Genomic DNA, 22,780 nt, shown 5'->3' on the forward strand with positions numbered 1-22,780 from the left:
TATGAAATAAGCTGTGTGCTTATTTTCCTCTAGACTCTTTAAGAGTAAGAGGTGCATCTTTGACTTGGCCGACCAAGGTGGGTTTATGGCTATTTTCACCATAGTGGGTTTGCTAACCTCGCTAAGAATTAGTTAACCAACTTCATGGAGTTTTACAATCTGTCAGGTTAACAAGTGAGAGAGAGGACAGAATAGTATGGAAATTTGATAGATTAGGAGCTTACTCTACTAACTCATTTGTGCAGGCTTTGCAGGCTGAGACTCTCCCGCAGGACATTACGAGTTATAATTTCACTAGATATATATAGAGAGGACTAGTACCACCAAGAGTTGAGCTATTCACCTGGTTTGTGTTAGTTGGTAGGGTCAATACTAAGGAAAGATTGATTAGATTGGGCATTATTGATCACAGGGATATGATTTGTGTTTTATGTAAAAAAGAAACTGAGAATGATTTTCACTTATTCATTAGCTGTGTGTTCACGTGGCAGGTGTGGTGTGCTTGGTTATACGCCTATAATAAATTTTGGTCTATTCCAGGAACCATTAAGCAACACTTTGAGAGTTGGACAGGAGTTTTTGTAAGAAAAGTCGAACATAAGAGGTGGCTGATTGGTTTTTTTGCTATCATTTGAAATACGTGATTGAAAAGAAATGTCAGGATTTTCAGAAATTAAGAAACATGTGTTGCGGAAGTTATTACCAAGTCGATTATGAGCTACAAAGAGTGGGTTGGCTTTATTCTGTCTAGTTATTGATAGCAATGCCAAAAATAACTACGATTTTTTTTAGTGTTTGTATTGTAACTCTAGACTTTCTAAATGCTCCATCTTACTTTGTTGAGCTTTTTATTTCAAAAAAATGAAATAATAAACTAATACTCTTATATCAAGTTAGATAATTTGGTGAAATGGCGTTGTTTGTTTTTGGCATCCAATCAAAATATGTGTACAAATAATTTTGCATGCTCACAACTATCAAAATACGTCGTTTATGCTTTCATTAGTTTCTATAAAAACAATCATACATAATGTCATATACTCATCTAATTTTATTGTGTTTTCAATAAAAGTGTCATTCGATTATACTAAAAATCTAAAATTATATATAATATGAATTGAGAATTGGTTTTATTTGCAATCCAATTTTATTTCATATTATTTTTTTTATCAAAATACAATGAAGTGTAGAAAGTTGACAATATATGATGCATTTTATTAAGAATTTGTACATAACACATAAGCAAACTTCAAAGATTCATCATTTTATGCGGGCCAAGTTGGTCCTATATATGGTGTTCGTTTTATGTGCATAGATTTATAGTATTATGATGTAGTTAAAATTTGAAGTTAATTAAAATCTCTTAAAACCTTTTTTGATATTACAATCTCAATATATCTGTATTAAATCAGGTGATCGATTTTATGATTTAAATTATATTATTATTTTATATTTTACGTATTTAATTTATACTTTTAATTTTATAAAGAATCTTGATTTTCATTTACATTTGTCAAAAACATGACACCAAGTTGTTTTTGTATCGATCCATATAAAATGAATTTAAGCCGTGGTTGTTTTTTGCAAATCGAAAATAGCATTCTAAATCTAACCCATTTGACAAATTCAAAATTTATAGAATGATCCTATGTTGTACATCCAATTAAGTTTAGCTTCGATTTTTTTTTTTTAATTTAAAAATTTTGATATGATTGAGATCTGAATGTATGAGTAGTCAAATACATTTGTAAGCTATATATAACTGAGGAAAGCTATGACAAATCATTTTAAATCAAAACAAAAGCAAATTAAACAGATCAATGATTAGGTTTTCTTATCTCTAATTCACAAGAAGTTGAAATAATAGATGATGACTCATGTAGAATTTATTTATTAATAGAAATAGCATATTTTATTCAAAAAACAGAGTAGTTCACATCATTACAGAGAAAAAAAAGGAAAAAAAAAAGAAGAAAAACACAAGAAGCTAACAAAATCTCCTACAATTTGCATGGCCTGTGATCTGCTGTGCATGTTTTGTTAAGTATAGCCACAAATAAGTTTGGCAAGCCACAAGGGTTTGGCAGTCTTTATAAACAACCTTCCAAGGAACATCCCAAACACCATTCCACATGCATATCCCACTGCAACTGACTTCCATCCAAATAATGATTCTTTTGCCTCAGGAAATACTGAAGGTGGTTGTTCTTCATCATTACCGCATGACTTTGACAAAGGGAATCATTTTGGAATGTATTGAACTGTTTTCCTGTTGGTATCACTCCCTCCAACTGGTTTTCAGAAAGGTTCAAGACAGATAGAAAATTCAAATTTGTCAAAGACAGAGGTATTTCACCTTTCAGTTGGTTGCATGAGAGGTCTAACCATTCTAAACTTGTCAAATTACCCAAAGTTTGTGGAATGTTACCACTGATTTTATTGTGAGAAAGATTAAGCCCTTTGAGAGAACTTAATTCTCCAATGACATGTGGAATTTCTCCTTCAAAAATGTTATTTGACAAGTCTATGGTTGTGAAAATAGTTAATATTCTTGACATTTCTCTCTCTACACCTTTCATAATGATCACAATAGAGTCATTATATAAGTCGAAGTCGTTACCACTGGTAATCATATACTCTGGGGTACTATCATTCAGAGTCATCATTCCTTGAAACTCTTGAAAGCATTGCATTGGCAAAGGGCCACTAAACTTGTTATTAGACACATAAAAAATTCTCAACTTTGGAAATGGGTGCTTCTTACTCAAACAAGTGATGGTACCATAAAATTTGTTATTTCGTAAACTAAGTACCTGTAGTTCTTGAAGAGCTTCTAGCCTACTGGGAAATACATCTTCTATGTTATTGTCACTCAGGTCTAGAACTTGCAGTTTTGTGCAATTTGCCAAAGACTGTGGTACTAGTCCTTCTAAATGGTTGCCACTCAACTTAATAGTCTCTAAAGCATTACTCTTGGAGAAGTTTTCAGGTATGCTTCCATAAAAGTTGTTGATTTGAAAATCCAAAACCTGAAGCGAAGGAAAGGATCCCAAACATTGTGGAATCTTGCCAGTCAAATTGTTGTGAGACAGGATTAGCATATTGAGGTAGCTTGCATTGCATATTGTTGAAGAAATGCCTCCTGTGAAGTTGTTGTTTGAAACTGAAAAGTAATTGATGCTATTTGGTGGAATTGGAAGATCTCCTTGCAGCTGGTTGAAACTGAGGTCAATAAAGAACAAGCTCGTCCATGTGTGCAAGAGATTATCACTAAACCAATTGGGAATCTTTCCATGGATTTTATTGTTAGAAAGGTCTAACCATCTTAGATTTTGTAGTCTAGGTAGGAATGACGGAAAAACAGTAACACTACAAGAGGAGAAAGTTAAAGATTCAAGTTGCGGTAAGACATAGTCCACCCTACTATTACTATCAACAGAGAGAAATTTATTGTTAGAAAGATCAAGAGAATTTAATTTTTCCAACTTTGAAAAATAAGAAAAGTCCAAAAGACCACTCAAGCAATTAGATGACACATCCAAATATTCAAGGTTTTTTAGAAATTCAAAGATCGAATTTGAAAAATCACCTTGAAATTTGTTATTAGAGAGAAATAAATATTCCAATGAATAAGTGGAGAATTTGCTAATTGGCCCTGTGAGCTGGTTCATGCTAAGATTTAGGTATGTCAATGAAGACAAAGAATAGCACCAGTATGGAATTGCCCCATTTATATGGTTATTAGACAAATGTAGTGTTTCTAGTTTTGAAAGTGTGGCATTTTTGCTTGGAATTGGGCCGATTAATTGATTATATGACAGACTTAAGTAAGAAAGTTGAGTTAGATCAAATAATGATGATGGCAGCTGGCCTCCTAATTTATTATATGACAAATCTAAAAAAGAAATCTGGGTTAGACAAAACAATGATGGCGGTACTTGACCTTCTAGACTGTTAAAAGAAAGATCCAAATAATCCAATTTAGTGAAGTTGTCGAACAGGTCTGGGATGTGACCACAGAACGCATTACGACTAAGAGCTAAGTAGGTGAGATGTTTGAGGTTTGAAAGTAAGGATGGAATCTCACCATGAAGTAGTCTATTTCCTGAAAGGTCCAAATGAGTTAGTTGAGTGAGGTTCCACAAAGACACAGGAATTAATCCATCAAATTGGCAAGAGTCTAGCCATAGTTGGTTAAGAGACTTCAAGTGGCCTATAGAATCAGGTATTATTTCTTCCGAGAAAGGTGTCCCAGAGAGGTGCAAGAACCTTAGAGGAGTGCTCCAATTGGACTTTGGAAATTCAACCTTCAGCTCTTCATTGCCAGACAAACTTAGTTCTTCAAGATTAGTTAAACCAAGTATACGAGTTGGGAATTTTCCATGCAATCCAGTGTCATCAAGACTCAGGATCAACAAAGAGGATGACAAATTCATTAGCAAAGACAATGATGTATCTCTGATAGAAGACATGTTTACGCCATCGTCTAGAACCAGCTCTTCCAAGTTAGTGGTGTTACCAATGAGTTTGCTCCATGTGGATTCATCAAGTCTCAGTTCATTATACGAGAGATCAAGTGAGAGTAATTTAGACAAGTGTGAGATTGTGGACGGAATATGACTGCTAAATGATGAGCCTGATAGATTGAGATGGGTGAGACTCACAAGATTACCAATTCCAGGATATATTGGAGAGTTGGAGAAGTGATTGAAGGCAAGGTTGAGTTGTTGAAGATGCGTGAGATGGAAGAGTGTGCTGTTCGGATGAAACTCACCTTGAAGCATGCTGCGACTAAGGTCAAGCCCAATCACGTGGCCTGACGTGGTGTCGCACGTGACCCCATCCCACTCGCAACAATCAGTACCGTTTTTCCATGATGCTGTCTTGAACCAATGTTCGTACAATGAAGGTTTGATGGAAAATGAGTTCTTGAATTGGAGCAGGTTTGAGTAGTCATGGTGGTTGCATAGTGGCAACAGCGATGAGCAAGTGGAAGATGAAGTATAAAAAAGAAGCAACAAGAGAGTATAACACCTCATCATTATCATGTCACAATAATAATCTTTAGATTTTTAATGTATATGTGTGTGGTGCATGGCATCCAATGCAAGTCATGAATGCAAATATATATAGGTCATCCCGTGCGTGGAATATGCTCCAAACTCTGTTAATAGTGTGCTGTGTGCTACTATTTTTTCCACAACCTCATTGCATAGGCTAAAAAATTTTGATACGAAAGCAAAATGAGTGATATACTTTAACATGGTAATTTTTAGTATTTTTTAGTGAGAGTACACAAATTGAAGGGTTCGATTTGTATTTAAAAAGTTAAAAAAAAATTTAAAGTACATAAATCAGAGGGTCCGATTTGTGTTAAAAATTAAAAAAACTCAGAGTACACAAATCGGACCATGAGAGTTGTTTGATTTTAAAATTTTGTTTAAGAAATCGCATGTTTCGACTTGTAGTTGGGTAAATATGAATTTTGGAAGTTAGAAAACGGATTCTCCGAATTATTTGTTGTTGTCAATTTTTTTATGAAATGAAATATCAAACGCAATTAAACTCGCATGGTCCGAATTCTGTTCCACTAACATCACATGGCTGTGAAGCATCTATATTCCCCATATCCGAATCCAATACCACTTTTGCTTCCATATTCAAATTAAAAAGTACATTGCATATTTGCATTATTGCATCTATTAATTAAAGTAATACGTCAACTTTATTGCTGTCATAATCGGCATTATTAGATACATTTTACATGGTTTCCTTATTTCTTTCCGCGTATATACTATACATATATATATATAGCACTCAGTGCAAGTTGAATTTTATAAGATTGTAGTTAAATAATTATATGACTCCATAATAAAAATGGAATTCTAAACAAAATTTCCCTTCTTCCTCAAAGTTCAATATAATATTTTCTATCTTAATTATATATGCCTCTGTGTATAACTTAAGCATAAATAAAAATAATAAGCTTAAACTATGTGTATTTATCAATGTATATACGATGATGTATACAAATATAAAAGGTACCGGGTAGATAAACAATCTATCATTGTCAGTCTATCTTATTTTTGGGTATATGATTCTTATTAGTTATTACATACAAATTTAATTTGGCCCGCTGAGAATGAAAGATTTTGATTTAAAATATTTGTTTGAGAGTATACAAGTATCCTCTAATATATTAAAATCAACTATTAAAATTAATTATTATACCTTTATAGTATAATAAAATAATTTATATCAAAATTCAATTTTATAGTATAATTTAAAATTATACATATATTAAGTTTAAATACATTCCAAAATTATATTACAAACTCAACTCTATTTATAATCAAACTATAATCTAAGCTAGAAATCTATGTGAAAGAGAATTTTATACATGATTTTCATGAAGAACAAAACTAGAATCAACAATTCTGTTTCCTCACACAAAATATAGTTTAAATTTAATCCAATTTTATTTGTTTATTTTTTCGATAACTTCTATAGTATGTGGAATTCAATATTCGGTGAGTTGGAGACTTGAGTTTTCATTTTCTAATGAAGTGACTAATTTATCATTTGACAATAAATTGGAAAAGAAAACTACGGTTCTAATGAAAAAAGTTCAATTGTATATTTCTATTACAATGTTTGAATTTACAGTCAAAGCTATTAAAAAAAGTAATAAAATAAAAGGGAGTGAATAGAATTGAAATGCATATCTTTGAATTTGTTGTGTAAGCAGAAATAAAAGAATGCGCAGAAGAAAGAATGTGATGGTGATGAAAGAAAAAAAATAGAAAAAGAGAAGATTCAATAAGAGTAGTGAGAAAATTATATATATATATATATATATATATATAATGACTAATTTTAATATATATTTAGTATTTTTATATAAGTATGTGTAAAGTTTACATCGGTTAAAGAGGAAACGAAGCATGTTTTTATTTTATAAGGGTGTAAATATTTCTTTCTAATATCATGTGTTTTGACGAGTAAATATGTAAAAAACTTAATATCGTGCTAGCGGTAGTCTGAGCTATTACAATATGTACTGTGATTTGTGGAAGCAGGCACAAAATGGATTTTCTACAAAGCACAATGCATAACACTGTATATAAATCATAATATATCCATTAATTAGATACTATTTGCATCACTCTCTTAAATCGAAATATACACTAGGCAAGTTTATGTATGATAGATGAAGAATGAAGAAGCAACAAGAATAAACAATGGACCTTTTGATAAATAATAATACTAATTTAATAATTTATAGAGACAATAAACTGTAACAAGCTTCAATTATATTTCTTAAATTTTATAAGGTTAGTTTTTTTGGGAAGATTTATAAGCTTAATATTTAACTAAGCGCACAATGTTAAGATTTTTTATTATTCGAACTTTGTAAGATTATATTTCGATATCAACAATGTTAGAGAACCAATTCTATATAAATCAAGAATCAGTCAACTGGTAAACCAGAAGTACCAGTGACTTTAACCGGATGTTGCTACTGATAGACACACGGATATTCTTTTTCTTGTAAATTGGATGGTTTTGGATATGATTTCTATATTTCATGTGTTACGCATTAATAAAACATAATTAATTATATAGAACCAACTAATTAATGATCAAAGAATCTGTTCCGTAATTCTCTCATATCACTAGCTTATCTTTCCTCATGTTTTGAACGTGGTCAACAATAATTTAAAAAACAAATTAAATTATAAATTAATAAAACTAATTATAATTAATTATATTGTTCCATTCTTGGCTGATTATTAGTTAGTTCTATATACTTTTTCTTTCGATATACATACCTTGTACCGGACCAAACAAAATACTTAATTACCTTGTAAAGGAAAAAGTTTATAATTCTCAGATTAGGGAGGATTCCAACTTATTAGTGGCATAATTAGGATTATTAGAAGTTGAAGTCGGTTGTAATTTTATAAAGATTTCTATTGTTTTTGTGTTTCTTTCAAATTTTCTACCCCACTTATATATTTTAGGGGAATGTTCCATAAAGATATATAAAACATTTTTTTGTAAAAATAATTATGTATTGACGTATTGTATTATTATTAGACGTATTCATAAATCGATTATTTTTTAATTTCTTAATAAATTAGAACAAAATCGATCTTTTTTATAACAATAATAATAATAATAATAATAATTTTTTAGAAATTTAACTGTATTTTTAAATTTTTAGAAATTTAAATATCTACAAAACAAAAAATTAAGGATATATCTGGCTTTTTATAAAAAATTAAAGATATTTAGTTTAGATTGTATAATTCAATCAGATTAAATCGAGTCTAATAATTATAATACAGACAATTAGATTTATTATTGTTGGCATAATAAACCAATTTTATTCTGATTTATTAAAATATAAATTATTAACCGATTTAATAAATATGTCCAATAATAACATGATATATATAAATATCTTTAAAAAAGATATTTTTAATGTCTTTATTAAAGTGGTCTCCGTATATCTTAATCCACTACAAGAAAGTATAATAACATGTCAAATTAACATGGATTAAGATATATGGATGCTCAAGTGGGACCACTAATTTAATTAAATATATGAGGCCTGCTACACATATAAGTCTTTTTGACTTACAAATCTTACAAGTTGGCACAAGCCCAATAAAACACACGTGCATTACACTCCCACATTCAATAATAAATACACGCACGTTATTCAACTACTTTCTGTTTCTAAAGCGCGCTACTCACCATGCATTATGAACGACTCTTCTTCTTCTTCCTCCATGAAAACGAGTTTCTTGCCAAATTTGTTCGATCTCCTTCGTGCATTCTCTCTTCGCCTTTTCATTCGTTGTTTTACCTGCATTTATCACTGGTATTCTTGCTTCGTTTTTTTCGATTTTCATAGTTTCTGAAATCAAGCTTTGAAATCGTTTTGAAGATAATGGAACTTCAGAAATACACCCAAACGATTACAGAAATACACTCAAAGGATTATAGAAATACACCCAAAGGATTACAGAAATTCACCCAAACGATTACAGAAATTTCCCTAAAGATTTTAAGAAATACACCCAAAGGATTTAAGAAATACATCCAAAATTCGTTGAAGTACACCTTATATATAATTCAGAACTCTTCCTCTTTCTCCTCCTCATCTTCTGCTGCTTCTTCTTCTTCATTTTCTTATTTCATATTCTCATAATTTTTTTTAGGAGGAAAAAATCAAACAAAGAAGAAAAAAATACATAATGTTGCAAAATCAAAAGAAGAACGAGGAAAAACACGACGATGAAAATGAAACACTTCAAAAATAATTTCAGAGCTTGATGTCAAAAAACAATTAAAATCAAAAATAACAAAAAAAGAGAATAAAGAGAAAAGTACGTAAATGAAAAAAAAAAAAGAAAAAGTAAGAAATTCAAAAAAAGAAACAGAATTCTTTTGAAAATTAAAAATTTATTAGAGATACGTTTGAACGTAATATTAACTAAAAGACTTATAAAACTTATATAATAGATTCACTTGTATGTAGAATCCTAAATATATATACTAATAGCATCCATGTTATTAAAATGGTCTCCATATATCAACATGGATGCTCAAGTGGGACCACTAATTTAATTAGTAATATACTAATAACATGCCAAATGAACAAAAGTCTTCATTAGTTCAGTGTGCAAATAAAGGAATGAAAATTAATAAATAAATTATTGTATGCAAATAGCACGTCTTTATCAAGACGACCTGAAAAGCGTTTTGAATGCGCGTATACAGCACTCAATGCAATAATTGACGAAGACTCTTATAAGGTAAATCTCTTTTTTATTTTAGATTTATAAGTCCAACTAACTATATTAGGTATATAATTATTATATATATAAAATTAGTTTCTAACATATAAAATATATGTTACAACATAAAATATATATTAAAAATAAATTAAATATTATATATATTTATACATAAATATATAATAATTAATTTAATAATTAATTTTTTTTGTTTATATACATAATATTTTTGTTATAAACCTAATACTTAAATTTACCATACCACAATATTAAAATCTTATTCTTAAATTTGATAAAATTATATTTAAATGAGATTTTATTAAAAAATAAATATTTTTTAGTTAATATTAATTAATTTTTTAAAATTATTTTTATTATAAATTTTAAATTCTAAAAATTATATTTTAAATTTTTAAATCCTAAAAATGAGGATTACCATACGTAATTTTATAATAAAAAATAATTATTTAATAATAATTAATTAAAATTAATTTTGTATACTTATTCTTTGAAGTATAAACCATTAGAAATACCTTGGATTATCTAATATGCTCAATATGCTCATAAAAATATTTTCAATTTATATTAACAACAAAAATATTTTTAAAATATGATAAAAATATCGGTACATGAAAAAAATTGTCTCCGTTTTAATAGAAACGACTTAGATGATTTATGCGAATTTTGGTACTATTGTTACGTTTTAAAATAATATTTTAAAAGTATTTTTGTCTTTTAATATAAATTGAAGACAATTTTATCGGCGATTAGATAATTTTCTAAACAAGTCAATCTTTTCTTATCGTCATCGTCTATATGAGAATGTTGTAAATTTAAAAACATATCATTGTCATTCTACGTTATTTTTGGAGATATATATGATTATTACCTGGTAGCTATCTATAATTGAGCTGAAACTTGTCATATGCTTAAATACTTGTAAAGTAAGAATGGTTGGAATTTTTCTCAGAATTCCTTTAGCCCAAAAGATCATCCATGTTAAATCATTAAGAAGGGAAATACTAAATGCGGAAGCGTACCTAAAATCATAAACATGAATCATACGATTGGAAGAGTTTGAATTTTGTGGTTCTTTCGATCTTCCTCGACTAAAGCCTTTTGTATTTCTAGGCGGCCGAACTGCAACTCTTTTGACGGGGAAAGAGCAAGAAAGGCGGTTTTAGTATATTGGGGACCGAAACCCTGAAGGTCTATTTATATTTGAGCATGACACCCATTAAACCCTTAAGCCTAAATAAAATAGTATCTAAAGCCCAAAAGATAATATATCTAAAATCCAAAAAGATAATTATTTAAGGAACAAAAGATAATATCCGGTTTTATTCTCATTTAATTCCAAATCAAAAGTAACAATGACTTATTCAATTAGCATTTATAACAATAAATGAGATCATCATTATATAAGTCATTTAATTTGAAATAGCATCATTTGTGATTATAGTTAATATATGTATTGCCCACAAATAAATTAGAAAATCAAAATAATTTCCTAACAATCTCCCAGTTGGACTATACATATATTCTTTCTTGACATAATCACATCTTATAAACTTTATGCGCGCATCTGAATGCTATTTCTCTCATTACTTTAACAATCTGGTCCGTCTCATACATTAGATATGGAACTACCGCAGCTTTTATCACATTAAATGCCGTGACTAAACCACGCCAATCACCATCCTAATATACTTAACGACATATATCAAATTTGGATGCGTAATATGGAAATTACATGCTAAGTGATCTCATGCATGTCTATTTTCAGCTGGTCCAACTTTATTGAGATCAAACACAATACAAATATTGCAAAATGAACATTTCATATAACATGAAATAAACTATCAACTTAATTCTGCAGAAAAATAACTCAATATCTGTCATAAGACATATAGCATAAAATAAACTCCCACTAAACCAAGGCATCACAAATGTTGACACCCATCCGAGCAGTGTGCTCATGAAAGACTTTAGGGGTTAATCCCTTGGTTATTGAGTCTGCTAGCATATACTCTGTTCTTATATGTCCTATGGAAATCTTGTTTTTTTCTTAACACTTTCTCCTTGACAACTAAGAACTTGATGTCTGTATGCTTCAATTTTGTCAAGCTCTTATTGTTGTTGGAGTATAATACTGCTGACTTATTGTCACAAAATATCTTTAATGGCTTTTCAATGTCATCTACTATATGAAGGTCAATGACAAAGTTTCGCAACCATATGCCATGAAATCGGAATTAGAGTACCTAATGATCTCCAAAATTTTCTGATCTCCGATAAGCAAGCATGTAATCCTTTGTTCTCTTTAGATAACGCATTACGCGTTTAATAGCTATCCAATGATCCATGCCTGGATTGCTCAAGTATTTACCCAACAGTCCTCTCAAGATCATATTTAGGACATTGCTTGAGACTGAACTTGTCTCCTTTAGTTATGGGTGTGTCCATTGGTCTACATCTTTCCATGCGATATCTACTTAAAATCTTTTCGATATAGTTCTTTTGTGATCATCCAAGAATACCTTGAGAGCGATCTCTTAGCATCTCGTTTCCTAATACAAAAGAGACATCACCAAAATCTTTCATTTTGAATTTGTTCGATAGAAATTTCTTAGTTTCATGTAACAAGCCTGTATCGTTACTGGCAAGTAGAACGTCATCAACATGTAAGACCAAAAAGATGTATTTACTCCCACTGAACTTGCGGTATACACATTCATCTATAATATTTACCTCAAAACCATGAGGTAATGACTTAATTAAACTTGTGATACCATTAACGGGAAACTTGTTTGAGACCATAGATAGATTTTCTCCTTTCTCTATTGGATCTCCTTAATGACACTTCTTGAGGTTATTGAGCTTGTTGTATGGATTGGGATTGAGGAGGATTCTCATTATTTTCCTGTACTGTAGCAGCATCTTTGAGCAACAACGATACTCTCATTGTTTTCTTGTACTGTAACTGGATCCACAGTAGGATTCTTATTGTGCTCTTGTACTATAACTGTGTCTTGAACAATAATAGATACAAAGACCTAATCATTGTCAGTTACAGAATCCTTATCAAAAGTAACATCTCTAATATCTCCTTCCCCCCAAGCTCAACATCCTCAAGAAATCTCGCATTTTTTGTTTCAAAATAGACCTTGATGCAGGATTGTAAAACTTGTACCCCCGTGAGCGCTCAGCGTAACCAACAAAGTAGCAACTAATTGTCCTTAAGTCCAATTTTCTTTCATGCAGCCTATAAGGTCGCGCCTCAGCTGGACATTCCCAAATATGCAGATGCTTTATACTGGGCCTTTTTCCAGTCCAAATTTCATATGGGTTTTGTTAACTGCTTTGCTTGGCACCCTATTAAGGATATACACTGCGGTCTTTAAGGCTTCTCCCTAGAGTGATTCAGGCAAGGAAGAATGACTAATCATACTTCTCACCATGTCTTTAAGAGTTCGGTTCCTTCGCTCTGCAACAGCATTCATGCTAGGTTTGCCTGGCATGGTGTATTGCGGAACAATACCACACTCTTCCAGGAAAAGAGGAAAAAAGGCCTGGGACGTTACTCACCTGAACCGTCATATCTTCCGTAGTATTTACTACCACGATCAGATTTGACAGCTTTAATTTTCTTTCCAAGTTGAAGTTCAACTTCAGCTTTGAAAGACTTGAAAACATCTAAGGCTTGTGACTTTTCATGAATTAAATATAGATACCCATAATGAGAATAATCATTTATGAACGTAATAAAGCACTGTTGTCCATTCCAAGAGACAGTAGAGAATGTGCCACATATATCGGTATGTATTAGTTCTAAGACATCTTTAGCTCTCTCGGCACCTAATTTCCTTTCGTTTGTTGTTTTTCCCTTTATGCACTCAATACAGACTTCAAAGTCTGCCAAATTTAGGGGTCCAAGAATTCCATCCGACACGAGCCTCTGAATTCTCTGTTTAGAGATGTGACCTAGGCATTTGTGCCATAATGATGCCGAATTCTCATTAAGTCTTTGGTTTTGTACCCGTTTGCAGTATTTCATTATTATAGGAATTTAAGTTAAGCCTATATAGATTATCCACCAAATGACCAGAGCAAATATTATTCGAATTATAAAAGAGACTGACTTTGTTGTCTCCGAATGAACAAAAATAACCTGATTTGTCCAAACGAGAAACAGAAACCAAATTTCGTCTAAATGACGGTACATAAAATGTCTCTAATAAATCCAAGTAAAATCCACTCGTGAAACATAATCTAAAGGTTCCTATAGCTTCGACTGCAACTATATTGCCGTCTGCCACGTAGATGTATCTTTCAGCATCATTTGGCGGTCGGCTCCACAGGCAACCCTGCATAGTGACACTTACATGAGTAGTAGCAGCAGAATCTACCCACCAAATATCAACAGGTGCATAACTTAAACTAGCCTCAGAACAAACGAAAGTGAGAATTATACCTTTTTTCACACGCCAAGTGGCATATTTGGTACAATCCTTCTTCATGTGTCCCACCTTCTTATAGAAGAAACAAGTTGAAACTTGATCTTGTTTCTTAACCTTTTTCTGTTGAGAAGGCACATCCGCAGTAGTATCACGCTTTCTTTTATACTGAGAAGATGAAGCCATGTGAGCACTTTCAATTTTATCTTGCTGTAGCCTCTCTTTTTCTTGCACACAGTGAGATATAAGCTCATTTAAGGACCAAGTGTCCTTCAAAGTGTGCAGGAAGGAAAATCAAAATGAAATGCACGAGTAAATCTTCAAAAAACTCTAACTTTAGTGCTTTTAATTTTGAAGCAAGATGAGACATTTCCATAATGTACTCCCTTATGTTCCCTGTACCTTTATACCTCATGGAGACAAGTTTGCTCAAAAGAATACTTGCCTCCGCTTTTTCATTCTTAGTAAAGAATTTTTCAACATCATTTAGGAACTTTTTGGCATCTTTATCCTCAGTAATTGAGCCCCGAAACGCCTCAGGAATTGAGCGTTTCATGATCATAATGCTCATTCGATTGAATCTCTTCCACTTTTCTATTTTAACCTCATTGAGGTTTTCCGGAGTAGAAGTGGGTTTCTCCTCTCGAAGAGCTATATCTAGATCCATACAACCGAGGACAATCTCCACGGTATCCTTTCAAACTTTAAAGTTTGAACCATTCAGCATAGGAATATTGCTAATTTGTGCAAAAATATTGGTAGCTAAAGCCATAGTTTCTGGATTAGAACAAAAAGAACATGCAGTAAACATTAGTTAAATAATGGAAAAAATCCATATTGAGATATCTAGAACAACATTAATTTTCAATCTTTGGATAGAAAAATTAACTGTAAATGATACTCTCATCGCAGTAATCAAATATTGTCAAAATTCCTGTCACACATTAAGCCTTTCTTTGGACCGACTTAATGCGCACATGAAACTTAAACTTTGCAACCTATTTATTACCGCATATATTTTCTATTAATTGGCCAAACAATAACCTTCCTTTGGGCCGATTATTGACCGCATAATTAATAAAAAATAAACAAAAGTGTGCAATGCTTATTATTTGGCCAAATAATAAACTTCCTTTGGGCCGATTATTATCCGCATAAATAATAAGAATTACTTTATTCTTATTCTTAGTTACCCAAATATTTGTTTACCATTAATATGTGCATGTAATTCGGCCAAATATAGGCCTTCCTTTGGGCCGACCAATATTCGCATGAATTACATATTACCGTATTCCTTATGTTTTGAATAAATCAATTTTCACAAAAGAGGCTACTTTGGCAGCATAATGTTCAATCAATTTATTCCAAAACCAAATCTTTATAAAATATGTGGGTATAATAATCCAAATTGTTACTAGTTTCCTTATGTAACAATTAAACAAAATATTTAAATTCCAAAAGGAATTAAATTTTAATGGTATCTTTTTATACCTTAAAGAATGAATTCATATAGAATGGTATAAAATAAACAAATGAAGAACCTTTCTTTTTTTTTAAAAAAAAAAATCAGATTCACAGATTAAACCATAGTGCATACAAAAACTTTATACTAAAATATGCTAATTCTCTTGATGTGCAGTGTCCATAATAAAAAAATTATTTAAATTCTTTTAATTTTACCCATTAACGGCTCCAATAGTTGGGATCAAGACACCGACAAAAAAATGGTATGCACATATATAAAAGAATGTAATATTTTTTTAAATATACCTTTTATATTTTTTATGTGCTCTTTATGTACTATTTATGTACTCTTTATGCACTTTTTACGTACTCTTTTAGTTTTATTAACATGTACTACGCAATCTAAAAGTAGCATATATTTGAATCTAATTTCACAACCTCAAGTTAAGATTCAAATTAAAATTATATTTTCTTAATGATTTAATTATAGACGACTCTGATACCACTTGTTCCTTTAACCCAAAAGATCATCCATGTTAAATCATTAAGAAGAAAAATACTAAATTTGGAAACGTACCTGAATTCATAAACATGAATCATACGATTGGAAGAGTTTGAATCTTGTGGTTCTTTCGATCTTCCTCAACCAAAGCCTTCTGTATTCCTAGCGGTTGAACTGCAACTCTTTTGATGGGAAAAGAACAACAAAGGCGGCTTTGGTATATTGGGGACCGAAACCCTGAAACTCTATTTATATTTGAGCATGACACCCATTAAACCTTTAAACCCAAATAAAATAGTATCTAAAACCCAAAAGATAATATATCTAAAATCCAAAAAGATAATTATCTAAGGAACAAAAGATAATATCCGATTTTATTCTCATTTAATTCCAAATCAAAAGTAACAATGACTTATTTAATTAACATTTATAACAATAAATGAGATCATCATTATATAAGTCATTTAATTTAAAATAACATTATTTATAATTATAATTAATATATGTATTAGCCACAAATAAATTAGGAAATCAAAATAATTTCCTAACATATCATTATGAGAATGTTGTAAATTTAAAAACATATCATTGTCATTCTACGTTATTTTTGGAGATATATATGATTATTACCTGGTAGCTATCTATAATTGAGCTGAAACTTGTCATATGCTTAAATACTTGTAAAGTAAGAATATCCAAATTAAGGGGTTCGTGTTTAGTGGCATAAGTATTATTAAAAATTGAAATCTATTTTAAGACTATATGCCATCATATGCAACTAAACAAATGAATTATTTTCATGGAAATAATTTATTTGTTTCCAAATGAAAAAAATTAAAAGACATCAAACTTGAGTGATACGGAGAGTTGAAGCCCAAGTCTTCCTCAATCAACGTGGTGAAAAAAGGAAGACACATGAATTTGATTGGTTTCATGATTTCTTTTTTAACATAATCAATGAAGGGATTATTTTTCCAAAAGGTTTGTAAGTGGTGGTAAATAGTAAATACGCTCGCAACACTATAATTTATGATTGCTTAATAATCAGCCATTAATCTATTTTTGTACAAATACATGTGTAGTTTAATTTATATTTAATAAATATTTATATTTTAACATATATTTTATATTGATAATTGATTTTTATAACTAATTTTAATATATACGTAATATAGTTGATGTTAATTTATACAGAGAACAATAACTTGCGTAAAGCTTTCATGAACTAAAACTTTTCTTTAAAATTTTGTTTCTGTTCATTTCTATTATTACAACTTAGGTAGCATGACATTAAAGAATTTGATTTAAAATTCATTCATTTGTTTGATAATGTAGTGTAGACACTCGCCTTGTTTGTAATAAAGAGACAATAATTTTCACATGCACGGCCGCATTGCACAACACGTAATTAGTGTTCAAAATCTGCATTATTATTACATACTTTTTGACTTGGTCTATCAAATAGACGAAGCTAAGCAAGACTTCAATATCTTTGAGCGTATAGATAGAGCAATCTAGTTGAAAGACTTTTAAGTCAATTTAGGTTTATCTAATAATTAATTTATTAATTTAGTTTAAATTATGTCTTATATATATATACAATAATTTATTAACTGATAAATTTTTAAATAAAACTTAAATTCGTGTCGAATTAGTCAATAACTAAACTAAATAGAGAATACTGTAAAAAAAAAAATTAAGAGAGTTCTAGTAGCTATAATAAGAGTTTCCTTTTCTCTAGTAGATATAATGTTAACATATAGGTTTAAATATTTTCTACGTAAATTGTTACAGCTCAAAAATTTATAATTTGATTTCTAGCTATATCAAATAAAAAGTGTGATGAGTTTGGAAAACTTTTATTTAATTTTGATGATGAATAAATATTATTAAATATTTAATTATAAAATTATTAATTTGATCTTAATTTATATTTGCTTAATTAATAATTTTATTGTGTAGATTTTGTGTTGGGCCGAAAATGAAATTATAGTTTAAAGCCCAATTATAAGTCTTGCTACATGTTCTCATGCTATGAAGCTGAATTATTAATTGGGGCAGAATAAATGTTATTGATGCAAGCCCAAATAAATACTTTTTTATGTGCTCAATACTTGATCTAAAAATTTATCAGGAAAGCAAATGTTATAAGTGGGCCAAAGTTCAATAGCCCAAATTTGTTTTATGCATGCCATGGTCCGAAAGAAAAATAAAATTGGGGCACAATGGTTAAAATAATAAAAACCCAAGACATTGAATCTTGGTTGCATGCTTCCAACGGACTTCACACATTAACTTGTGAAGGAACTCAAAATTTATCAAGTTAAGTTAATGCAGTCCTTGGAAATATGAGAGAGAAAAGGTCAAAGTGATTTGATGGCAATTAATGGTAGCTTACACGCTACTACACAAAGCATGGAGAAGTGCACCTAATTACTTTATTCATCATAACACTCATAGCTTTGCTTTTGTTTTCTCTTTCTTCTCTCTCTCTTTCTCTTCTCTTCGGTCATTAACCAGGAAACCATGGAAGCTACATTAAGCTACTATCACCGAAAAGAAGGAGTTGCATGCATAAAGACCATCAAATTAATGATGGCAAGAAAAAAAAACCAAAAGTATATTGTGGCTGAGATAATCACCAAATGTGGTTAGATTTGGTGAGGTAATCTCGGATCCTTCATACTCAAAAAGAAGGATGAAGATTCGGCCAGCAAGGGAGATTCTTGAAGCATGGCTTGTCTTTGATTCTGCTCAACCACCACAGGAAGTAGCTAGAGTGGCGAAGTGATGGTTGAGGCAGAGATTGAAGCAGATGAAGTCATCATCATCATGAAGCATCAAGAGCCAGAAATCCATCTTGGAGAGCAAGCCAAGGATGGAGAGCTCGGATTGATGAAGAGTGATGATCAAGAAAGGACTAGAGGTAATTGCATGTTGGGTTTTGCATGGTTATCTCTTCTCTCTCTATGTGGCCGAACCGATTCTGTTTGTTGAAGGAGGAAGAAGTTGGTTCGATTTTGGCTTCAAGTGTGGAGGCTTCCCTCTTCTTTAAAAAGAGAGAACAGCCACTGTTTGGAGCAAGGAGTAAGATTTGAGAGTGCAAGGCACAGAGTTCTCAGAGCTACCTAAGCTAGCAGTTCTTCTTCTCCTTCAATGTTCTCTGTTTTGTAATTTTTCTGTTTAATTTTGTCATGTCTTGAGTCTCATGGAAAAAAAGGCAAACAAGTGAGGTTTGTATGAAAAAGCCATAGAGCAGAAAAAGGCAGAGAGTGCAAAATTAAAAGAAAAAACCATAGATGTCTTAGAGGTCCTTTATTCATCTATGTTGTGTTTCATGATTCTGTGGGAATCCCCTTGTAAGTTGGGTTAGCACTTTACAAGTTGTAATCAGATTGATTATAGTGAAATTCCATCATTATTGTGATGGAGACTGGATGTAGGCTGTACTGCACTTAGCAGCTGAACCAAGATATATCTGGGTGTAATCTTCTCTCTCTCTTACTTCATTTCTGTTTCTACTGTTCAGGAGCAAAATCCAAAAATGTCTCGTGCCGAGTGACGAGACAAAATGAAAATATCTCGTGACTAAGAACGAGCTAAAAACAGAAAAGTCTCATCTAAGTCCGGCAAGTGTTAGCAAATAGAAAAAAGGGGCTAAGATTCAACCCCCCTTCTTTTAGCCACTGAAACCATCAATTGGTATCAGAGCTTGGTCTCAAAGAGATCAAGCTTTGCAGCTTGGAGTAAAGATCCTCATGGCGGAAAACAGTGGCGCAAATATGGTGTCCTACAATCTGACTGAAGGTCAATCAAGCAACAGACCCCCTCTCTTCAATGGGAAAAATTATATCTATTGGAAGGAGAGGATGAAGATATTTGTACAAGCAGTGGATTACAGACTTTGGAAGATCATCCTAGAAGGTCCTCAATTCCCATCTACCACAAGTGCTGAAGGAGTAGTCACTCTTAAACCAGAAGCAAGCTGGACCGAGGAAGATAGGAAGAAGGTGGAGTTAAACGCAAAGGCAATAAATCTGCTCAACTGTGCTATCAGCTTTGAGGAGTACCGACGAGTATCACGATGCACAACGGCAAAGGAGATCTGGGACAAGTTACAAATCACTCATGAAGGAACCACCATTGTAAAGAAGACTCGGACAAACATGTTAAACAGGGAATATGAAATGTTTGCAATGAAGGAAGGAGAGTCCATTGATGAACTGTTCGAATGGTTCAACACTATCATTGTTGGCTTAGATGCTCTGGGAATTACACATTCTGATTCTGTGCTTGTGAGAAGAGTGCTGAGATGTCTCACTAAAGAGTGGGAAATAAAAGCTTTAATTATTTCTGAAAGCAGTAATCTTGATTCCATGACACTTGATGATTTGAGAGGAAATCTTCTTGCTTTTGAAAACACTTATTTGAAAAAGGAATCAAAAAAGAAAGGAATTGCATTTTCTTCTGTCACTAACCCTCTGGATGAGGAATCCAGTGATAACTCATCTGAAAGTGAATTTGTGTTGTTTGCAAAAAAATTCAGGAAAATGATGAAGCACAAAGGCAAAGGTGGCAGCTCAAGGAGGATGAAGAAAGATCTTAGCAAAGTAAGCTATTACAATTGCAAGGAAATGAGGCATTTTAAATCCAATTGTCCCAAGTTAAAGAGGGAGGAAAAGCCAAAAAAGGGAAAGAAGAAGGGACTGATGGCTTCATGGGAAGATCTGGAAAATGACTCAGATGATGATGATGAAGAATCTGAGACTAAGTCACAGCCTTGTCTCATGTCAAATGAGGTAGATCGGGTATTCTTTCAAAACCCTGACACTGAAGACCTTCATCTTATGATAGATCACCTTTCTGAAAAAATAAGATGCTTTCTGACTGATAATCAAGATCTTGAACAACAAAATTTCATTCTTAAAGCTGAAAATGATTTTCTCAAAGAAAAACTAAGAGAGGCCGAAACGGCTTGTGATCTTGTGGAAGAAAATAAGCAGTTAAAAGCCCAAGTTAGAAGCTGTGAAAGTGACCATTCTGTCCTTGCATATGTGAATTGTTTTAAGCAAAATGAAGAGTTGTTTAAAGAGGTTAAAAGACTTAAGGAAGACTTAGCCAAGTTCACCCAAAGTTCTGAAAATTTGAATCAAATCTTGGCTAGTCAAAAACCTCTTTATGATAAAGCTGGGTTGGGATTTTATAAATCTGAAAAATCACATTTTGAAAACATTGCTTCATCTTCAACTGATACAAAGTATCAAGACCCAACTTACTTTAACAAAACAGCAACTCCAAGATTTTGTAGACTATGCAATCGAAGTGGACACTTTCCTATTCAATGTTTCTTTGGTGAAAGAATGATTGGTGATAAAGTTTGTAAAGTTGTTTTTGATTACAATGATTTGGGACATAAGAGATGGTTTAACGTGAAAGGATCCAAGAAAATTTTGATACTTAAGGTCACTTGAGCTTATTTTGTAGGTATGCCTAGCATCCAAGAAGAAAGAAAATATGTGGTACATGGATAGCGGATGCTCTAGGCATATGACCGGAAAGACAACCTTCTTCATAAAGCTTGATGAATATGATGGAGGGCTTGTCACTTTTGGAGATGATGCAAAAGGAAAAATAGTGGCTGTTGGGAAAGTGGGTAAAAATTTCTCTTCTTGTATAAATGATGTCCTTCTTGTACATGGCTTGAAACATAATTTAATTAGTGTTAGTCAATTATGTGATTTGGGTTTTAAAGTTATTTTTAAGAAGTTTGCTTGCTTAGTTGTTTGTGAGAAAACTGGGGATGTTCTTTTTGAAGCTAAAAGATGCAACAATGTGTATGGATTAACTCTTGAGAATTTAAAGGAACAAAATGTAACTTGCTTTACTTCTTTTGAATCTGAAAAATGGCTTTGGCATAGAAAGTTGGGCCATGCTAGCATGTACCAAATTTCTAAGCTAGTTAAAAAGAATTTGGTTAGAGAAATTCTAAACATCAAGTTTGATAAGGATCTTACTTGTGATGCTTGTCAATTAGGCAAACAAGTAAAATCTTCTTTTAAGTCAAAAGATGGAATTTCAACCAAGAGGCCATTGAAGATGTTACATATTGATCTTTTTGGTCCTATTAGAACTCAAAGTTTAGGAGGTAAACACTATGGTCTTGTGGTGGTAGATGACTACTCTAGATTTGGTTGGGTGCTTTTCCTTGCTCATAAGAATGATGCATTTTATGCTTTCTCCACCCTTTGCAAGAAAATTCAAAATGAAAAAGATTTGAAAATTGCCCATTTGAGAAGTAATCATGGAAGAGAATTTGAAAATCATGACTTTGAAAAATTCTGTGATGACTTGGGAATTTCTCATAATTTTTCATGCCCTAGAACCCCCCAACAAAATGGGGTGGTTGAAAGAAGGAATCGAAGCCTTCAAGAAATGACTAGGGCTATGCTATGTGAAAATGAGATTCCTAAATTTTTATGGGCTGAAGCTGTGAACACAGCATGTTATATTTTGAATAGAACAATCATTAGAAAAGGGTTAAAGAAAAC

At 31.7% G+C, this 22,780-nt stretch overlaps 1 protein-coding gene across 1 annotated transcript in view; it reads right to left on the reverse strand.

Annotated features, from left to right (window-relative positions):
- LOC107496755 (receptor-like protein 19) overlaps window positions 1-22,780 on the reverse strand; it is a 110,183-nt gene that overhangs the window by 43,487 nt on the left and 43,916 nt on the right. The window contains exon 2 of the mRNA XM_052251730.1: window positions 2,408-4,718. Coding sequence (XP_052107690.1) covers window positions 2,408-4,718 — 2,311 coding nt within the window. The remainder of the gene's footprint in view (window positions 1-2,407; window positions 4,719-22,780) is intronic.

This window comes from Arachis duranensis, chromosome 7 (genome assembly GCF_000817695.3).
Source record: "Arachis duranensis cultivar V14167 chromosome 7, aradu.V14167.gnm2.J7QH, whole genome shotgun sequence".
Taxonomy (NCBI): Eukaryota; Viridiplantae; Streptophyta; class Magnoliopsida; order Fabales; family Fabaceae; genus Arachis; species Arachis duranensis.